This window comes from Impatiens glandulifera, chromosome 6 (assembly GCF_907164915.1).
Source record: "Impatiens glandulifera chromosome 6, dImpGla2.1, whole genome shotgun sequence".
Taxonomy (NCBI): domain Eukaryota; kingdom Viridiplantae; phylum Streptophyta; class Magnoliopsida; order Ericales; family Balsaminaceae; genus Impatiens; species Impatiens glandulifera.
The window spans coordinates 49473209-49495110 of record NC_061867.1 but is presented as its reverse complement, the minus strand read 5'-3'; the positions used below and the strand labels follow the sequence as shown (position 1 = coordinate 49495110).

Sequence of the window (21902 nt, the reverse complement as noted above, 5' to 3'; positions counted from 1 at the left end):
TCATGAAGACAATGAAAATTATTTCATTACGTGTCTTTTGTACGATATTTTTATCGTTGAAAATTATGATAAAAATGGTTAAATCCATAAAGAATATGAATTGCACTAAACGAAATATCATGTTGTTATCAAATGATATATTGATATTATTAAATGAAAGACTTTACGTCTTAAAGTGAATATGTTTACACTTAGAAGTACAATCTACGTATGAAAATCTTCTAATAAACTTATGATGGATAGATTAAACGTTATAATCTATATTTTTGACTTATGTCGAAAAATAAAATATTTTTATGTAAAATATATAATCGTTTACACGAAGGCAGAATAGTTCAAAGACATTTTGTCTACTAGTTAGCCAAGTAAACAATATTTTCATAAAAAATAAAATGTTTAAATGGTAAGCATGTACGAATGACTATGCTTCTTATTAGAAGACATTCCAAGATTATCAGAAATTTCTAATTATTGTAATAATAATTTGAAATTAGATAAACTTAGAGTCAATGACAAGTCTAGACATACACATCTTAGACATAATGTCATTAGACTATACTCTCTAATGGAGTTATCAAATTTGACTTTGTAAGTCAAAGATAACATTGTGGATCCACTAATCAAATTATAGAATAGAGAGATAGTTCTCTAATGGAGTTATCAAATTTGACTTTGTAAGTCAAAGATAACATTGTGGATCCACTAATCAAATTATAGAATAGAGAGATAGTTTGAAGTCTTATGAGACATCAGCCTACTATAAGTTAGTATGAAGGAAAACCCAACCTATGCAGACTGGAGATCCCAAGAACTAGGTTCAATGGGACAACCTAATTGTACTAACTTGGAAAGTTATTGTTGAGGATTAATCCTATAACGAAACAATATATATTTTGATGAGGATAAGCATATCGCTTTTAATGATTCTTTGTGAGAAAAGAGATCACCTATGTGAGGGAGAAGTGGGGCCGCTTCGAAAGAATTGCACGGCTCAATTCTAGACCCTCTCACAGAACCAGGCACGTGTTCCATGGCCAAAATGGACACAACCATGAGAGCTTGACATGTATCAGGGAGAATTTTATGTGAAAGTGTGTAATCGTTTACACAAATGGCAGAATAGTTCAAGTACATCGAGTCTACTAATCGGCTAGTAAAGTTATATACTTTCATAAGGGAATGTTCAAAGGGTTACACCTACCTATCCTATGTAGAATTCAACTGTTGAACCTTTCACCGGGTTAATCTTTCAATTTCCATTAATGTGGGGGATTGTTGGAATTTTAAACTAATTCATAAATTCCATTAATGAATGGAAATGAGAATTTGGGTAAATAAAATCAAATGAAATTCAAACGAAATTCAAACGAAATTCACATAAAATTCAAACGTTAATTAAAGTGAAATTTGATCCAAATAATTAAATTATTTTGTTAATGATGTAATTAACATTTAATGGCTTGAAAAACAATTATCAAATTAAATATGTTAATTTTGTTAATTGTCATTGTAACCTTCATGATATTATTGCTATCAATTTATTAGCAAGAAAATCATGTAACGTGTATTTTCTATCGAAGAGAAAATACAAAGGGCAATGAAGAGGCAATCAAGGTCAGCCGTTGGATCAAAGATTAATGGTTGATTTTATTTTTATGAAAGTTTAACTTTTCAACAATATAAAACCCCTCATCTCTAATCTCAAATTTTACATTATCTTATATTTTTCTCACACTAGAATTCCAAAAGTCTTCTTCATGTTTTGTGAGTGTTCTTCGAGTTCTTTGTTCGATTTTTCCGTTAAAACCCGGTGATAGTTCAGGTACTTTATCAAGCTCGTTGTGTAGTGATTTCAGTGCTGAATCACTACTAGATTCGTTGTACCCTGGGAGACAGACATCTATGATAAGCTCTAGCACATGGGGAGACGGTGGAACTGTTTTAAGGGAAATGTGCTAAGCACATGCCTCGAATCAACAATTTATTCGGTGATATTGTTTTTCATATATTTTATTTATTTCATCTATTTGTAACATAATTTATATATATATTTCTGTTATTTTTCAAGACAAGAATACTAACATTCTTTTCCTTCATTTTTTTTTCAATCATAATATTTTTAGGTGCTCTTAGTGTAATTCTGGAGTTTTATTTTGATGTTATTATTATCATTTTTTTAAATTATGTTTTTTTATGTAAATATTTTCAATGTAAATGATGTTAATGCATGCATATATAGGCATTGCAAAAAAATCGATAATCGAACTAATAGCTTACCGGTTTTATTTTATTGGTTTATCAGTTAAACGTCTCTATCGATTTCAGTTAACCGAATTTTACCAGTTAAACGGTTCGATTTTTGATTGATGTTATATAAATTTTGTTTGAAAACGTTTTTAACAAACATGATTGAGTCTTGGAAAATATATAAAATTAATAATCTTAGCATATAAATGCTTATTTTCTTTGGAAAAATATTATAATTGATATCTGACATAACAGTTTTAATAGTGAAAAAAATATTCAGAGTAAAACGGTGTGACGATAGCAAGACCGTATCGAATTTGATACGCCCAATTCACATAATAAAAGGATTAATCATATGATTGTTGACTTTTAAAAAAAATAAACATATGTATAATTAATTGCATATATATATAACTTAGCTATGGAAGAAATGTGTGGTAGAACACTAAGTTTGCATATCTAAATAATCTATTATCAAAATATGATAAAAATGGATTCAAAGTATCCATTTATTCTCACTCACATATATTTGAGGGTTCAAATGTGTATATGTGTATGTAACTCTATTATTCAGTCAATTAATTAAAGATAGTTTGATTAAGGATAGTATATTTAAAAGACTTTTCCCGAAAAAAAAAATTAAAAATATTTTAAGGGGTGATTAAATTAGATGATGTAATGTTTAATAGATTAGATTAAAGTGTAGATTGAAATCTTGAAAGCTAAAATTTAAATCTTAAATTAAGATTGGAATTAACAAATCAGGGTTGAGAAATCATAAATGAAGTTGGAATTTAAAATAATGTTGAAATGAAAAGATTATTTGAGTTGTCTATAAATTCGATTTTGAACTCATATAAATAAGTTTAGTTATGATAAAAATTCTTAGGCTCATTCAAAATATTGAGGTGTTAAATCTAATTAAAATAATTCCATTATAGACCTGTAAGGATTTATATATAATTGATGAAACGATTAATTTTGAAATTTTTTAAATTGTAAGTACGTAGATTTTACTTTTAATAAATGTCTGTATTAAATAAAAAAAATTTATTAATTTTTTTTTAAATTATGGAAAACTAACCTATCATTTTATAATTATGTGTGTTCAACCGGTTGATTAACCGGTTAATCGGTTCCAGTTAAGTTCAGTTATCTCTTATTTTATAAATCGGTTAATCGATCGGTATTAGTATCAATTTTACTAGTTCTGGTTCTATTGGTTCCAGACGGTTAACCGGGTTTAATCGAGAACCAATAACTCATTTTTTAAATTAAGTATTAAATTTATTAAATATTTGTTTTTTAAAATCTTTATTTATTCTATTACGTTATTCTCCATTTTTTATGTTATAATATATTATATTATCGTTATAATATAATATATTATAATCAGGGAAACCCATTAAATAAAATAAAAAAGAGATTTCTAGTATTTTATAATCATAAAATGGTTTAGCTTAGTGGTTTAGACTATTCACAGCAGGGTGTCAAATAAGGTATCAAATAGGTGTTAAAATAATATCAAATGGTGCAGTAGAGTATCAAAGTTAAATGTTAAAATATGGGTATCAAATTTTGATACGGGACCAAATTTGATGTGGCCCAATCACAGCGTGCCAAGTGGCAGTGCTGGTGGTTACTTTTTTGTTTTTGTTTTCTTTTTTAAATACACTTTTGCATAATAATTGATCAAAATATATATATATATATATATTATTATTTTCTATTTTTCGAGATCCATAAATAGTCATTTGGACACCAAAAAATTTCTGAAATTTTCCACCATATTATCATCCTTATTTGTATCACCTTTTTTTGAAATCTTCAAACTCTTTCATGGATCCTTTACAAAACTACAACTTCTTTCCAAATTACTTCCCAAATCAAGCTCAAAACCCAAATATACAACCTTCGAACCAAAACATGAATTACTCATGGTTAAAAAAAATAAAATTATGTATAAATGATGTGGAAGTGAGAGAAAGTGAAAAAGTAATTTTTCTATCTTGAATAACACTCTACTGTAGAATATGCTAAAAAGTTGGTGTTAAAATAGGTGTTAAGTTGACGTGCCAGGGTATTAAATGAAAAAATTTGATACCCTGTTGTAGATAGTCTTAAAGTGAAAATTTGAGTTTATCTTATAGTAGTCATGAGTTCTAAGCTAATTTTTTAGCGGTCAAAACTCACATTTTTAAACTAATATATCTTTGATTATAATATATTTTATAAATATATTTAGAAATATTTTATAATATATTATATTATTGTAACAATATAATATATTCAATATTTTTAAATTAATAATTATATAAATTAAAATAGTTTTTAAAAAATAATTCTTTATCAATTATAATTTAAAATTTAAAAATAACTAATATATATTATTAAATATTATTTTTAATATTTACAAAATAAATAATAAAAATTATAAAATAAAAATTACTAATAAAATTATTACCGGTTTAAAAATAGTTCAACGGTAAACTTGAACCGTTTAACCGATTAATCATTAATCGATAAAATGAAATTGATAAGCTATTTTTTTTACATTCCTAGTCATGGATTTACGATTTCATTCAAAGCACTCTCGGAGAGAATCGGAGAATCGAACACGTGAACTTTTGATCTTAATCAACTTTTTTCACTGTACTAATTTGATTAATAAAAAGTGGATACAAATTTTTTTTAAATTTTTTTTTAAAAAAATTATGTTATTGAGAATTGTTTAATAATTATTTGTTTTATTTTTTGTCAAATATAATTTATTTTAATATAAAGAAAAAATAAATTATGTAAATATTATTTTTTATTAAAAAAATATATAATAAAATAAAGAGAAATATATCATATATGGGCCGAGATGATGGATAACATATTTTCACAACCCTAATTTTAAAACTAAGTTTATATATTAATTTTTTCTCCATGTATCGATTCGGCACAAAATTACTATGGAAGAACAAACTATAGACGGTTTGACAGAAGATCTGGTTCTTCAGTGTCTTGCTCGTCTTCACTACAAGCACATACTTTCCGCATCGTGGGTATGTCGTAAATGGCGTCGTCTTCTACAAACTCGTCATTTTTACAGCATCAAGAAACAACTGGGATATACGAATCAACTCGCTTGCTTTCTTCAGCCTTCTTCATCTTCGCCACCCGGTTCTGATCCAGTCTTCAATTTTGTTATCAACCTGTTAGACCCGATGAGTCGGGAGTGGAACCGACTTCTCCCGATCCCTAATTTCGTAAATAGGTTTTCTGTGTCAACTCAGATTGCTAACGCTGACGGAAAACTCGTTGTGATTAGCAATGTTCGTGACTTGAAAACTTCCTTGTTCGTGTGGGACTTTGTGACTCAGCGATGGTGGAAAGGCAAGGACTTGCCGTCAATTTTGCAATTCTCCTTCGTGGTGGGTGTTGATAGTCATATATTCATCGGAGATTACAAAGGTAATGAATTCAACTCGGTTTGGGCGTATGATATGATGAAGGACGAGTGGACCGAGTTGCCTCAGATGAGTCAAAAGCTAAGTCAGTGTCATGAGTTGAAGGTAATTGGAGACGAATTATGGGTTTTAAATTGTTGCAACACAAAACACATTGAAAATGGACATAGTGCAGAGGTATACCATTTTCAAACTGGAAAATGGAGACTAGTTGAATGGGATTTGGAACAAACTAATGACTCTTCGTGTCCTCGTTGCTGCACTTCGTTTGAATTGGATGAGTCGCTGAAGAAGTTACCAGAGTTGAACTCGAAGTTTATAGTACACTTTTCTCGACTCCAGTTGGGTGCACAAAGTTTTGTAATGGTCAAGGTCGTTGATAGAAGCAGTTTTTGTTGTGAACAATTATTTTTTATGCGGTCTCAAGATGGTAATTTTGAAAGAATATGTCCTGTTAGTTCCGAGTTTGCTGGATTTGTTGGATCAAGTTGTTGTGTAGAATTCTAAATTGCATATTTTTCTTCTTAACATTGAATACACTTTGGTATTTCATATTATAGTTTTGAGTTTTAATTTCATTCCATTGATTGTCTAAATAAATGTTGGGAATGATGAAATGTAGCTAGTTTGAAGTTGGATTTGAATGAGATAGAATTGAGGAGTGATCAAACTTAGTGTTGCTCCAATCAAATTAGTTGGTTCTGTTGAGTATTTTCTACACATTGGATTAGTATTATTGTGCTACCACTTGTTAGTCATATATCTCCACTAACATTTTGAAAATCGTCTTTGTTTGAATCTACTTAAATCAGATACCTAGGGTTATTGAAAACATCTTCTTCTTTGAATCTTTGATTTAAAATCATGATCTAAATTTTTAATTGGATCCATTTATCTCCATTTTGATATAATATAAGATTTGTGTATAGAACCCTAGAACAATAGGAAATAGGAGAGTGATATATTGAAATGAATAATAAATTACTTGGTGTTCAATTTGTGGTGTTCAATTTGTGACATTTTGAAAATATATAGTTATTAGTTATCACTTATTGACAAATATTGGATGAAACACAGATGTGGTGGGATAGTGTTCTTATTTAAGACAGTTAACATTTTTTAATACATCTAGTTAGGAAAATTGGATCAAATGACCCTCACAATAGGGTGAAATTCGAAAAAAGCCACGTTTGATAAACCTTATAAAAAGGACCTTTTCGTCATGTGAAATATCGTTTTTGCCCCCGATAACACATTTATCGCTGATATGCGAACATTACATATACAAGAATTATGTAATGTCCGCACGTCATCATACGAGCATTACATGATTCTCGCATCTGTAATGCTCGCACATCATCATATGAACATTACATGATTCTCGCACATATGTAATGCTCGTACATCAGAGTATATAAATAGATGGTCTCATTATTCAGATCAGTTTAGAGTTTGGGTTTGAGTTTAGGACTGTGTAATGTTCTTAATTTTCCGTTGTTTATGGTGTAAAGCTTCTTATGGTGTCTCGTTCTTCATTTGTTTTCAAATTTCCATTGTCTCCTCTCTCTAACTTCACTGGAATTGCAACATTAGATTCATCGCCGATCCTCACGGTTTGTTTCTTTCCTATTCAAATTTATAAATCCTTTCAGATTCTTAGTAATCTACATAAACAAAGGAATAAATTATTAACCTACCTTTAATCTTGACTTTCCTTACTAAAGTATCCTGTTGGGTTTTATAACAACAAAACTACGGATCTTCTTAGAAAACAAACCTGTAATAAACTAGTTTTCAAATTGTCTATGATGACAAACAGATTACCAAGAACTGAAATAGCACAAAGTAATAACAACGCAATATACGTGGTTCGGTCAAAATCGACCTACGTCCACGGGAGGGATAAGTTTCACTAAATCAAAAAATGTCAATAGTAGAAACTTACATGCCCTGCTCTTAAATTAAAGAAGTGATTACACTAGGAATGATTAGAATCCTCCACAATCAAAAGCTCCACCAACCTCTCACTCTAGATCAGCCAAAGAACAAGAACAAGTAGAAAAAATCATAGATATGTTCACTCTCTCTCAACTTTATTGTATTATGAGAAAAAATACCCAAAAAAAGTATTTATACTCTAACCCGTTTTCATAACAAAAAACCCTGACCCGTTTACCTAGAATTTAAAACTCTCCCGCAATGGCAAGGAACACCTCAACAATTCTCCCCCTTCCGAGCCATGGGAGAATGTTTCTATAAACATTCATCATCGTGATGCTCCTGCCTGAACCATTCCGGCTTTGGCACAACATATCTTATGTTTGACTCTTTGCAAGACCTTTGTCATCATATCTGACCCGTTCTCATCTATATGCACTTTCTCTAAGTATAACTCCTTTTTTCTTGAGCACTTCACGGATTCAATGGTGTTGGGAATTTTGAAATGAAGATTACTTTTATATTGTAATCTAGCAATGTGAGATGGGTAAATGCACAGGTTATCCAAGCCTAAAACAGAAGATCAAGCACATAACAAAACAACACCAGATATACGTGGAAAACCCTCTCAACCTGGAGAGTAAAAAACCACGGGGCCAACCAGCAAATTTCACTATAAGCAAGAGACAGATACAAATGTTCTTCTCAACTTTAAACCCAAAGTTGAGGCATACAAACAGAGAAAACCAGATTCATTCAGACTTAAACTAGTCTAGATATAAGATAACAAGAGATTGAAACCTGAAGGTGAAAATGTAAGAGATCTACTGCCTCCTTCTCTTCTTCTTCCTCTGTTTCTTTTCTTCTTTTTCTTCTCTTCTTTGCAGAATGGCTTCTCTCTCTAGAAGTGATAGAAATGAGCAGCATTCTTAGGGTTTTGCTTGTTTTATTAAATTCCTAATTGGGTTGGACCCAAAGGCCCAACAATCTCCCCCTCCAGCCCACGGAGAGAGATACACCGATCTTCAAGTCATCACTTGGTATTCATGTCGACAAGCCGACAACAGAGCTCGAGCTTGTCTTTTGGAACAATCTTCGTAAACATGTCTGACGGGTTCTTATCCGTGTGGATTTTCTTCAACTTCATCTGCTGGTTTTCTATTACATCTCTTAACCAATGAAACCTCACATCAATATGCTTATTTCTAGAATGATATGTAGCATTTTTGCTCAAATCTATGGCACTCTGGCTATCACAGAAAACAATTGCATCTTCTTGTTGCATACCAAGCTCTAGGAGAAATCTAATCATCCACAATAACTCCTTACCAGTTTCAGTTGCTGTAATGTATTCTACTTCTGTTGTTGATAAAGCCACACATTTCTGCAATTTGGATTGCCATGACACGACTCCCCCTACAAAAGTAAACACATAACCCGAAGTGGATTTTCTGTGATCTAGATCTCCAGCCATATCAGCATCTGTGTAACCTTCTAACACAGCTTCACCATTTCCAAAACTCAAACACAAATTGGAAGTGCCTCTTAGATATCTAAGAACCCACTTCACTGCTTCCCAATGTTGTTTTCCTGGATTAGAGAGGAACCTACTTACCACACCGACTACATGCGCTATATCTGGCCTAGTGCAAACCATTGCATACATCAAACTCCCTACAGCTGAAGAGTATGGAACACTTGACATTTCATCATTTTCTTTCTCTGTTGATGGACACATCTTCTTGCTCAATTTAAAATGGCTAGGAAGTGGACAACTTACTTCCTTTGCTCCTTGCATGTTAAATCTTTCAAGCACCCTTTCAATGTACTTCTCTTGTGACAACCAAAGTCTCTTAGCTTTTCTGTCACGAGTAATCTGCATTCCCAATATCTGACGTGCTTGGCCCATGTCCTTCATGTCAAATGTCTTGGACATTTCCTTCTTCAACATTGCTATTTTCTTAGCATCATGTCCTACAATCAACATATCATCAACATAAAGTAAAAGGATCAGAAACTTTCCATTAGAAAATCTTTTGAAGTAAACACACGGATTTGCCTTGGTTCTCTGGTACCCATGACTCATCATAAAAGAGTCAAATTTCTTGTACCACTGTCTCGGAGCTTGTTTCAAACCGTATAGACTCTTCTTCAATTTGCAAACCATGTTCTCCTTTTCTTTCACTTCAAAACCCTTTGGTTGCACCGTGTAGATCTCTTCTTCCAAGTTACCATGAAGAAATGTAGTTTTTACATCAAGTTGCTCAAGCTCAAGGTCTAAGTTAGCTACTAGACCTAACACTGTACGAATGGAAGTCATCTTTACCACTGGTGAGAAAATCTCCTCAAAGTCGATGCCCTGTTTCTGTCCAAAACCCTTTACAACAAGTCGAGCTTTGTACTTCATAATTTCTCCATTTTCATCTCTCTTTAGCTTGAACACCCATTTGTTTCTCAATGCCTTTCGGCCCTTAGGAAGTTCCACCAGCTCATATGTGCCCATCTCTTGCAATGACTTCATCTCATCTTTCATTGCATTCTGCCACTTAGATTTGTCTTTATGAACTTGTGCCTCCTGGAAACTTTTTGGCTCTCCTTCTTCTGTCAATAATATATACTCTGAAGAAGGGTACATTTTAGAAGGTTGATGCTCTCTCTCAGACCTTCTTAATGGGGGCTCTTCTGGCTCCTCTTGACGATGTTGCTCCCCCTGCTCAGGAACACCATAAAAAGTCTCATCATCATTACTACCATTCATGTCAGAGGTTTCCTCAGTGGCTTCTTCATTTTGTTCATCTTCATCTGTTACTGTTGACTGTACATGTGAAGGAATTGGTATGAGTTCTATGGACTCATCAACCCTCTTTGGCTTCTCAATGATTTCTGGATTTATCCCATTCTGACCCTCGAAGAATACAACATCTCTGCATCTAACAATTCTCTTCTTTTCTGGGTCCCATAATCTGTACCCAAATTCCTCATTTCCATACCCAAGGAAAATACATGGAATTGCTTTATCATCCAACTTGGATCTTTGCTCCTTTGAAATATGCACATATGCTTTGCATCCAAACACCCTTAGATGCGAGTATGAAATGTTCTTCTTAGACCATACACTTTCTGGTATTTCAAACTTCAAAGGAACAGAGGGTGACCTGTTTATGAGATAGCAGGCTGTGCGAACTGCTTCTCCCCAAAACTGTTTTGGCAACTTTGTCATCTTCAGCATGCATCTCACATTTTCTACAATGGTGCGATTCATTCTCTCAGCCACACCATTGTGCTGCGGAGTTCCAGGCACTGTCTTCTCATGTCGAATACCATATTTGATACAGTACGCTTTAAATTCCTTGGAGGTATACTCTCCCCCGTTATCAGAGCGAAGACATTTCAGCTTACTGTCTGTCTCTCTTTCTACCATGACATGGAACTCTTGAAAGTAATTGAATACCTGGTCTTTTGTTCTCATAAAATAAACCCACACCTTTCTAGACGCATCATCAATAAATGTTAAAAAATATCGATTGCCACCCAATGACTCCTCCTCAAAAGGACCATACACATCAGAATAAACCAAGTCCAGCACATTCTGTTTCCTTTCTGATGTTTGACTAAAAGAGACTCTGTGTTGCTTACCAAAAGGGCAGTAGTCACATAAATCCAAAACCTCATCTTTGGTTGAGGGGATATGAAGTTTCCTCACCAGAATTCGCAGCCCTTTCTCACTCATGTGGCCAAGGCGTTGATGCCACAGATTTAGAGAGCTTTCAGCTTGTACTGCATTCATATCATCTTTGAGTACCTTCACATGTGTTCTGTACAATGAGTGCCACGACTTCCCTTTTACTAAAATCATTGATCCTTTGCTGAGTTTCCATTCACCACCACCAAGATAATGCTTGAATCCATCTTTGTCCAATGCATCACCTCATATCAAATTTAGACGCAAATCAGGAATATGCCGCACATCTTTCAGTGTTAACCGATGCCCCTGTTCTGTCTGCAAATAAATGTCACAAATACCCACAATGCTTGAGTGACTAGTATTACCCATCTTCACTATACCAAGATCTACAGCCTTATACGTGGTGAAGAACTCTTTATTCGGTGTAGCATGATAGCAAGCACCTATATCAACTATCCACTCAACTCCTTGGTGATCTTCTACATGTAGATATTGTTCCTTTTCACAAGAAAGAATAACTACATCCTTTGCAGTTACTGTGGCTGTGGTATTTCTGTTTTCATCATCTTTCTTCTGATTTTTGCCTTCATTCTGTAGTCTTTTCCAGGCTCTACAATTTTTCTTCATGTGACCTTCTTTACCACAGTGATAACATTGTCTTCCCTTAGATTTTGATCTGCCTCTGAACTTGCTATGGTCTCTTGATTATTGTCGGTATTCAGCTCTTCCCCTGTTCTCTGTGACAAGGGCCTGTGCACTATTTGTATTAGTTTACTTCCTTCTTGTGTCCTCATTGAACAAGCTGCTAGTAACTATACTCATAGTAAGAACACCATTCGGAGCTGCATTACTGACTGTCACAACCAATGTCTCTCAACTATCGGGCAATGATCCCAAGAGCAATAAGGCTTGCAACTCATCTTCTAAGGTCATCTCCATCACTGACAATTGATTAATCAAGCTCTGGAAATCATTTAAATGCTCAGCAACACCTGCACCTTCTCTGAATTTCAGATTTACTAACTTTCGAATCATAAACGCTTTGTTACCTGCTGTTTTCTATTCATACAATGACTCTAACTTCTTCCACAACTCATGTGCACTCTTTTCACTTGCTACATGGTGGTACACACTATCATCAAGTCACTATCTGATTGTACCAACTGCTTTCCTGTTCAATTTTGTCCAATCACTGTCAGACATATTTTTTGGCTTCGCAGTATCTCCTTCAACCGGCTCATACAAGTCTTTACAGTAAAGGATATCCTCCATCTTGGATTTCCAAATCTGTCAGTTATTATTTGTCAACCTGATCATTGTGCTATTACCTTCCATCTCAACCTACAAAAGCACTCTTCAAAATAAACCTAACAGCTCTGATACCACTTGTTGGGAATTTTGAAATGAAGATTACTTTTATACTGTAATCTAGCAATGTGAGATGGGTAAATGCACAGGTTATCCAAGCCTAAAACAGAAGATCAAGCACAGAACAAAACAACACCAGATTTACGTGGAAAATCCTCTCAACCTGGAAAGTAAAAAACCACAGGGCCAACCAGCAAATTTCACTATAAGCAAGAGACAGATACAAATGTTCTTCTCAACTTTAAACCCAAAGTTGAGGCATACAAACAGAGAAAACCAGATTCATTCAGACTTAAGCTAGTCTAGATATAAGATAACAAGAGATTGAAACCTGAAGGTGAAAATGTAAGAGATCTACTGCCTCCTTCTCTTCTTCTTCCTCGGTTTCTTCTCTTTTTTTTCTTCTCTTCTTTGCAGAATGGTTTCTCTCTCTAGAAGTGATAGAAATGAGCAGCATTCTTAGGGTTTTGCTTGTTTTATTAAATGCCTAATTGGGCTGGACCCAAAGGCCCAACAAATGGTACCTTCTTTGGATGTGTTTTGAACGTGAATGGAAACTTGAATTTTTGCTCACATGTATAGCACTTTATGAGTCACTAAACACCACAAACTTGTCTTGTGTAATGCCTATTTCTTTCAACAATTCTTTTATCCATCTCATTTTCTTATAACATTCAGTAATGACAATATATTCATCTTTTGTAGTACACAAAACAACACATTTTTGTAGACGAGACTATCATGATACAACTCCTCCTCCAAAGGTAAACAAATACCCTGAAGTTGATCTCATTGTGTCAATATCACCACTCATATCTGAATCAAAAAACCCTTCAACATGTGTCCTTCAACCCTATATTTTCTGACGTCTTCATTCTCGACGGGCGATGCCATTGACGAACAACTTGAGAGAGCTCGAGAACAACTTAAGATATTCAGATCTTTTTCAATTATATAGTGTAAATTGTTGATGTTTAGAAAGAGATAATCGATCTTATGTAAAGTTTAAACTAGATTGACAAAAAAAATTAAATTTTATAGATGTCATGAGATGTATTATTGAAAAAATTATGAATAAAAAAGTATGATAATGGAATATAGAAATAGAAAATGTAGAATTATGTTGAGCATATTCACATCTAATAGTTAGAGTCAGTAATATGTCGTTAATAGTTTGAGTTTTCCCATTCACACCATTTATAAAAACAAATGCAACAAAAAAATATATTAAATGTGATATGAACCTAAATTGAGTGATTTGTCTTACTCAAAACTCTAATTTTAAGCTCTAAGTTTTTAACCCTAATCCTAAAAACACTAACTTAATAACAAAATTCTTGAATTCAATGTTCAATTGGGCAAACACTTATATTAAAAAAAATAGATAAATTGAAAATAATTTCTAAATATAAACAAAACTAGACATTTAAAAAAGAATATATTGAGGAATGAAGAAATTATTCGATCAAATCATGTTTAAAATACTAGTCGTCTTAGAAACCAAATAACATGAAATCGAGCCATCAATGCAAGATGCAAATAAAATTTCTTCATTTTTCTTTTTTTGGTCGTCCCCAATGTATTTTTTTGAAATGGCCTCCTTACCGTCTTTCTAGACAGCTCGGGCCACGTGATCCTCGCGCTCCATATATCTTTTGACATTTTGTTTCTCTTGGTCTAGTAGATTGGAAATCAAATCTTTTCTAAAGAAGCTCATGTCGTCTTCGTCTTTGCTCTTTTCCCGAATATCGAGACATTATTTTCATTATGAAATGCTACACGAGGTTCAAGTCATATTTCGGACTGAGAAAACGATGTTCTAATCTTAAGATATTATGGTTTGAAGACTAACTGTGTGAGATAACCATAACATTTTCATTATTTTGCGGATTGATGAACGCAAGTTATTGATGTCAAGCTATTATGGTTCAAAGACCAACTATGTGAGATAATTGAAGAGTTTTGAGTCCTTATGCGAGTGAACTTTTTATGTATACAATAATTTTACGCAATTATAGTTTGTAGACTAGCTGCGTGAAATAACCAAGGGAGTTTTCATAGTCTTTCTAATATAAAAAACCAAATATATTAATTTTATGTCACTATATAGTAGGAAGACTAGTCGCATAGCTAGCTAGAAGGTTGACACCCTTCCTCATCTTAATTTTGCGATCATAGTTCTCAACGCATATCTAATTTGTCCAAGTGTATGTGTCTAACTTGTCTAAGTTAGATGACATGATTCGTGACATAACTAGAGGTTTGCGTCAACTTGGTAGATTGACGTCTCAACAATTTTATCGGTTTGTAATTGCGTAGTTCGAAGAGTCAAACGTCTAATCACACAAAGGTGATGTGAATTGCATCATTTACAAAATAAACGATTTAATGCTTAATCTTTACAACATCCCCTCTTCTAGCCTAGCGGCAAAAAGAGGTGGATATCAACCCTAAGTTTCTGGGTTCGAGCCCGTCGAGCGACAAGTTCTGCGGCTGGTTAAATGATTAAGTGTGTTTGTGGGCTACATACTTAATCCATTGTCTCATTTTATCCCCTCTTCTAGCCTAGTGGCAACAAGAGGTGAATATCTCCCAGGCCTCCATGAAGTCTTGGGTTCGAGCCCGTCAGGCGACAAGTTCTGCGCCTAGTTAATTGGTTAAGTATGTTTGCGGGCTATGTACTTAATCCGCGGGGATTAGTCGCACTTCATAGGAGCAGCGGAACCCAGCGTTCTCAAAAAAAAAAAATATATATATTTACAACTACTTTGTACAAACGATTATGTGTAAAGACATTTTTTAAATATTTTTTTATAAATATTTTAAATTATGTTGTTGAAAAATTGTTTGATATTTGTTTCTGCAAATATAATTTATTTTAATATCTGAAAAAATGAATCATGTATAAATAAGTAAATATTATTTTTTTATTAAAAAAGAAAAGACAAATATATCACATTGGGCCGAGATAATGGATAACATTTTTTTCACAACCCTAATTTTAAAACCAAATTTATATAAATTCTTCTCGGTGGTATCTATTCGGCACAAAAATTACCATGGAAGAACAAACTATAGACGGTTTGACAGAAGACCTGGTTCTTCAGTGTCTTGCTCGTCTTCACTACAAGGACATACTTTCCGCATCGTGGGTATGTCGTAAATGGCGTCGTCTTCTACTAACTCGTCATTTTTACAGCATCAAGAAACAACTGGGATATACGAATCAACTCGCTTGCTTTCTTCAGCATCCTTCTCCGCCACCCGATTCTGATCTAGTCTTCAAATTTGTTATCAACGTGTTTGACCCGATGAGTCGTGAGTGGAACCGACTTCCCCCGATCCCTAATTTCATAAACGAGTTTTATGTGTCAATAAAGATTGCTAGCGCTGAAGGAAAACTCGTTTTGATTTGCGATGGTCGTGATGACCTGGCGACTTCCTTGTTCGTGTGGGACTTTGTGACTCAGCGATGGTGGAAAGGTAAGGACTTTCCGTCAATTTGGCCATTTTTCTTCGCTGTGGGTTTTGATAGTCAGATATTCATCGGAGTTTACAATGGTAATAAATCCATCTCGGTTTGGGCGTATGATATGAGGAAGGACGAGTGGACTGAGTTGCCTCAGATGAGTCAAAAGCTAAGTTGGTGTCATGAGTTGAAGGTAATTGGAGACGAATTATGGGTTTTAAATGGTTGCAACACAAAACACATTGACAATGAACATAGTGCAGAGGTATACAATTTTCAAACTGGAAAATGGAGACTAGTTGAACTGGATTTGGAACAAACTATTGATTCCTCGAATCCTTATTGCCGCACTACGTTTGATTTTCATGAATTGCTAAAGGAGTTTCCAGAGTTGAAATCGAAGTTCATAGCACGCATTTCTCGACTCCAATTGGGTGCACAAAGTTTAGTAATGGTCACAGCCTTCCAAAACAACAGATATGGTTGGGAAGAAATATTATTTATGCAGTCTTATGGTAATTTTGAAATAGTACGGTCTATTAGTTCTGAGGATGCTACATATGTTCTATCAAGTTGTTGTGTAGAGGTTTAAATTGCATCTTTTTCCTGCTAACTTTGAATATACTTTGCTATTTCAGATTATAGTTTTGGAATTTGAATTTTATTTGATTGATGGATTCTCTAGTTAAATGTTGGGAATGATGAAATGTTGCTAGTTAGAATTTGAATTTGAATGGGTTAGAATTGAGTGTTGCTCCAATCAAATTAGTTGGCTCTATTGAGTATTGTCTCTGTGATGATTGATTGTGTTGTGTTCTCCAAATCAGATCAATATTATTGTCCTTCCACTTGTTTATCGTATAGTGTGAATCTTTTGAATTCTGACTAGCTAGAACCAACTTTTGTTGAAGAATCTTTGTTTGAATCGTCTTGAATTAGATACTTAATTAGAGTTTTATGTAAACCTAGGATATGGTATAGTTCTCTTAATCTTTGATCAAATCGTTATTAAGATCACATTTAAATCTTTAATTGATCAAATCGGTTATTAGATAGTTAACACTCAGCACTATCTAGGTGTTTTGATAATTAATTAGATAATTTTCTGGTTTTATGTGTTTTTATTGTTGAATTTTGAAATAATTAGAATGAAATATAAGGTTTTGTTTATGTTTTTGATGAAATTGAAATTTGTAATTTATAATTAGAAATTAATATATTTAATTAGGCATGCAACCAGATTTCGTACCAAAAAAAATATTTTTGTACATAATATTAAATCATATTATAGAAAACATGGCTAAATGTTAAAACAATTTGCGAAATACTAAAATTATTACAATATATGTAAGAAAATATACGCATTTTGAATAAGTATTTTTTTTGAATTAAAATTTAATTGTCTCATTGATAGTTAAATATATAGAATCTCTTGTGGCAACATTCTCATTCGGAATAATGAGAGAATCTCTTTGCGTACAAAACATTTTTTTTTACAAACTCTAGGTTCTTTGTCTAAAGAATAAATTAAGGGTTGGTTAGAACGACTGAAGAGTTTAATCTCAAACCAACTTTCTTTGTTGTTGTTCATTTTTTTTATTTTTTTTAGGATTAGACGTTTTATTCGTATTTTTGGAAGAATACTCATATTCTTGACATAGGGATTTTTTTTTTCAAATTAAAGAATTGTAGTCTCCCGAGATGTCACATAGCTTAGCACGTGCATTTTGAGGCGCACGTGGCAATATGAGACCAGGGGTAGCTCGTTGGTTCAACGAATTTAACCTTGGTTGATGTGCCTATGACTCCTAGAGATCTCATAGCTTAGCACGTGTATAACACGTGGCAATATGGAGTGGAGTGGCACAATAAAAATCAATATTGGTTTGCGTGCCAAGCATCGTTTTAAAATAAGACATTATTTTAAAAATATTTGATAATACCTTTCCGCTTTTAAAAGTAATCGTATACAAACGATTAATATTTGTTCAAATTTTAATAATCTAGAGATTTTTTTAATCAAATGGCAATTTGAAGAAATCCAATTAATTCAAGAAAATATTATTTATTTGAAAGAAAGAGTCGCTAATTGATATTATGAAAGTTAATAAAAATGATGTACGTATAAAAACGTAGTTTATACCAGAGTTTCGTTTTGTTTGAAGTTTGGTGATACTTGGGAAAAAGGCTTTCGCGCTATGTCCTCTGTACCCGTTCAAAAACAGTCTCTACTTTATAAACTTAGCTTTTTAGACAATTGTTGTATCACGTTTGAGTGTTTAACTGATTATTCATCTGGTCCTAATAATGTGTCTAGACTTTAGCATTGTTGAAATATTGAAACAACAATATTGAAATACTGGTGCATGTTGCAGATGATCGTTAAAGATGATTAGACAAAGGATTGGAGAACACTGCTTAATCCTTATGGAAGCTTTCTAGATGCACGGATCTGAGTTTCCAAGCCTTAAATAGAAATTTCGAAAAATCTGAAGCTTTAAAGCTTGAATAGAGGATTTCAATTTTTCTTGATTTAAGGCTTTTGTGTTGGTTGGTTAGCTTCAGAATGAGTTGAGGAAATTATTTATAACATTTGTAAGTCAAGTCAGTTCTCACGAAGCTTAGTGACCTGATTCATCCAAAATAAAAAATAAAATATTATTATTTTTACATAATAATTATTTAAAATATATAAAATATTTAAATATATCATAATTTAATAAAATATAAAAATCTAATATTTTATCATATTAATTAAACTTTTTTAAAATAAAAATACTTATAAAAAAATAAAATGATTCAAATTTTTTATAATTATAAATAAAAAAATATATATTAAACATAAATAATATAAGAAAAATATTTTAAATATTATATATTAATAATGGATAAATATATTTAATTAAATATATAGTTTAATTTAATAATATATTATAACATGGTAAAAAAAATTAATATATTAAAATAATTTTAACTTTTCTAATATTATTTAAATAATATTTTTATATAAAATTGTTATTTTATTTTTAGTTTTTATAATTTATATTTAATTAATTTATTATAATTTTATTATTAAATAATAAATATAATTTTGTTATTAAATTAGTATTAATATTCAATTTTTTTATTATATTTTATTTAATTAAAAATATATAAAATATTTAAATATGTCATAATTTAATAAAATATAGATATCTATTATTTTATCATATTAATTAAACTTTTTCAAAATAAAAATACTTATAAAAAAAGTTAAATAAAAAAAATTATATATTAAACATAAATAATATAAAAAAAAGTCTTTCAAATAATATATATTAATAAATATATTTAATTATATATAACTTTTAATTTAATAATATATTATAATATGGTATAAGTTTTTTAATAACAATTTTTATCAAAATAATTCATATTTAACTTTTCTAATATTATTTAAATAATATTTTTATATAGAATTGTTATTTTAGTTTTAGTTTTTATAATTTATATTTAATTAATTTATTATAATTTTATTAATATATAATATTTAAAAATAATTATATTATTATTAATTATTGTAATTATTATTAAAATTTTATTTATTAATTATATTTTAAATAATTCTTTAATATTATCTAAATAATTAAAATTATTTCTTTAATAAATAAATAAATAAAATTTATTTAATAGTAAAGAAACATATAATATATTTACCTGGTTTACTAATTAATCGAGTTTAATCGAGAACTAATAATTCATTTTTTAAATTAAGTATTAAATTTATTAAATATTTGTTTTTCAAAATCTTTATTTGTTACGTCCTATTATATTATTCTTCATTTTTTTATATTATAATATATATTATATATTATATAGATATATTTGGAAATATTTTATAATATATTATATTAATTTAACAATATAATATATTTTAAGAATATATATCTAAACTAATGGATATATAAATTAGTATTTACAAAACAAAATATTGATAAATTATTATTTAAAATTTAAAAATAACAAATATATATATATATATTATTAAATAATATTTATAATTAATCCAATGTTTAAAAAATAAATAATATAAATTATAAAATAAAATTATTACCATAAAATTTAAACCGGTTAACTGATAAATCCATAAAATTGTTTATGGGGTTTTTGTTTCGATTCTATCCAAAACACTTCTGTAGGGAATAAAAATATGTGACATTTTTATCTTTTAAGTTATATTTTTCTACTGACTAATTTGTTTAAATAAGAAGTGAATGAAAAAAAAATAATTTTTTTTATAAAATTGTTTGATATTTTTGCTTTTGTGAAATATAATTATTTTTAATATTTGAAAAAATAAATCATGTATCAAATAAGTAAATATTAATTTTTATTAAAAAAATAAAATAAAACTAAAATAAAATAAAATAAAGGCAAATATGTCACATATGGGCCGAGACGATGGATAACATATTTTCACAACCCTAATTTTAAAACCAAATTTATATATTAATTTCTTCTCCATGTATCCATTACGCAGGAAATTACCATGGAAGAACAAACTATAGATGATTTGACAGAAGACCTGGTTCTTCAGTGTCTTGCTCGTCTTCACTACAAGGACATACTTTCCGCATCGTGGGTCTGTCGTAAATGGCGTCGTCTTCTACAAACTCGTCATTTTTACATGATCAGGAAACAACTGGGATATACGAATCAACTCGCTTGCTTTCTTCACCATACTCGTTCTTCGCCACCCGATTCTAATTCTGTCTTCAAATTTGTTATCAACGTGTTTGACCCGATGAGTCGTGAGTGGAACCGACTTCCCCCGGTCCCTAATTTCATAAATGATTTTTATGTGTCAATACAGATTGCTAGCGCCGAAGGAAAAATTGTTTTGATTTGCGATGGTCGTGGTGACCTGGCCACTTCCTTGTTCGTGTGGGACTTTGTGACTCGGCGATGGTGGAAAGGCAAGGACTTGCCGACAATTTGGCCATTCTTCTTCGCGGTGGGTTTTGATAGTCAGATATTCATAGTAGTTTACAAAGGTAATAAATCCAACTCGGTTTGGGCGTATGATATGAGGAAGGACGAGTGGACTGAGTTGCCTCAGATGAGTCAAAAGATAAGTTGGTGTCATGAGTTGAAGGTAATTGGAGACGAATTATGTGTTTTAAATGGTTGCAACACAAAACACATTAATGAACATTGTGCAGAGGTATACCATTTTCAAACTGGAAAATGGAGACTAGTTGAACGGGATTTGGAACAAACTATTGATTCCTCGAGTCCTTATTGCTACACTACGTTTGATTTTCATGAATTGCGAAAGGAGTTGCCAGAGTTGAAATCGAAGTTCATATCACACTTTTCTCGAGTCGAATTGGGTGCACAAAGTTTAGTAATGGTCACAGCCGTCCAAAACAGCAGACATGATTGGGAAGAAATATTATTTATGCGTTCTCAATATGGTAAGTATGAAAGAATCCAAACTGTTAGTTCTGAGGCTGCTACATATGTTCTATCAAGTTGTTGTGTAGAAGTTTAAATTGCATATTTTTCTTGTTAATTTTGAATATCCTTTGTTATTTCATATTATAGTTTGGAATTTGAATTTTATTTGATTTAAATGTTGGGAATGATGAAATGTTGCTAGTTACAAGTTGAATTTGAATGGGTTAGAATTGAGTTGTGATCAAACCTAGTGTTGCTTCAATCAAATTAATTGGCTCTATTGAGTATTGTCTTTGTGATG

The 21902-nt window shown here is 31.5% G+C and overlaps 3 protein-coding genes across 3 annotated transcripts; all 3 read left to right on the top strand.

The window, feature by feature from the left end:
• Positions 1-5204: 5204 nt before the first annotated feature.
• Positions 5205-6209, top strand: LOC124943765 (F-box/kelch-repeat protein At2g44130-like). Its single transcript, XM_047484236.1, has one exon. It carries the CDS (start codon positions 5205-5207, stop codon positions 6207-6209), a length of 1005 nt encoding a protein of 334 aa, XP_047340192.1.
• Positions 6210-15752: 9543 nt separating this feature from the next.
• Positions 15753-16754, top strand: LOC124943764 (F-box/kelch-repeat protein At1g55270-like). The gene has a single exon (XM_047484234.1). It carries the CDS (start codon positions 15753-15755, stop codon positions 16752-16754), a length of 1002 nt encoding a protein of 333 aa, XP_047340190.1.
• A 3936-nt stretch (positions 16755-20690) lies between these two features.
• Positions 20691-21695, top strand: LOC124943763 (F-box/kelch-repeat protein At2g44130-like). The gene has a single exon (XM_047484233.1). The coding sequence runs from the start codon at positions 20691-20693 to the stop codon at positions 21693-21695; it is 1005 nt and encodes a 334-aa protein (XP_047340189.1).
• The last annotated feature ends 207 nt before the right edge of the window (positions 21696-21902 follow it).

What these genes read in the sequence shown, in the direction of transcription:
- LOC124943764 (XM_047484234.1), top strand. Translation starts at nt 15,753, where the DNA reads ATGGAAGAACAAACTATAGACGGTTTGACAGAAGACCTGGTTCTTCAG.
- LOC124943765 (XM_047484236.1), top strand. Translation starts at nt 5,205, where the DNA reads ATGGAAGAACAAACTATAGACGGTTTGACAGAAGATCTGGTTCTTCAG.
- LOC124943763 (XM_047484233.1), top strand. Translation starts at nt 20,691, where the DNA reads ATGGAAGAACAAACTATAGATGATTTGACAGAAGACCTGGTTCTTCAG.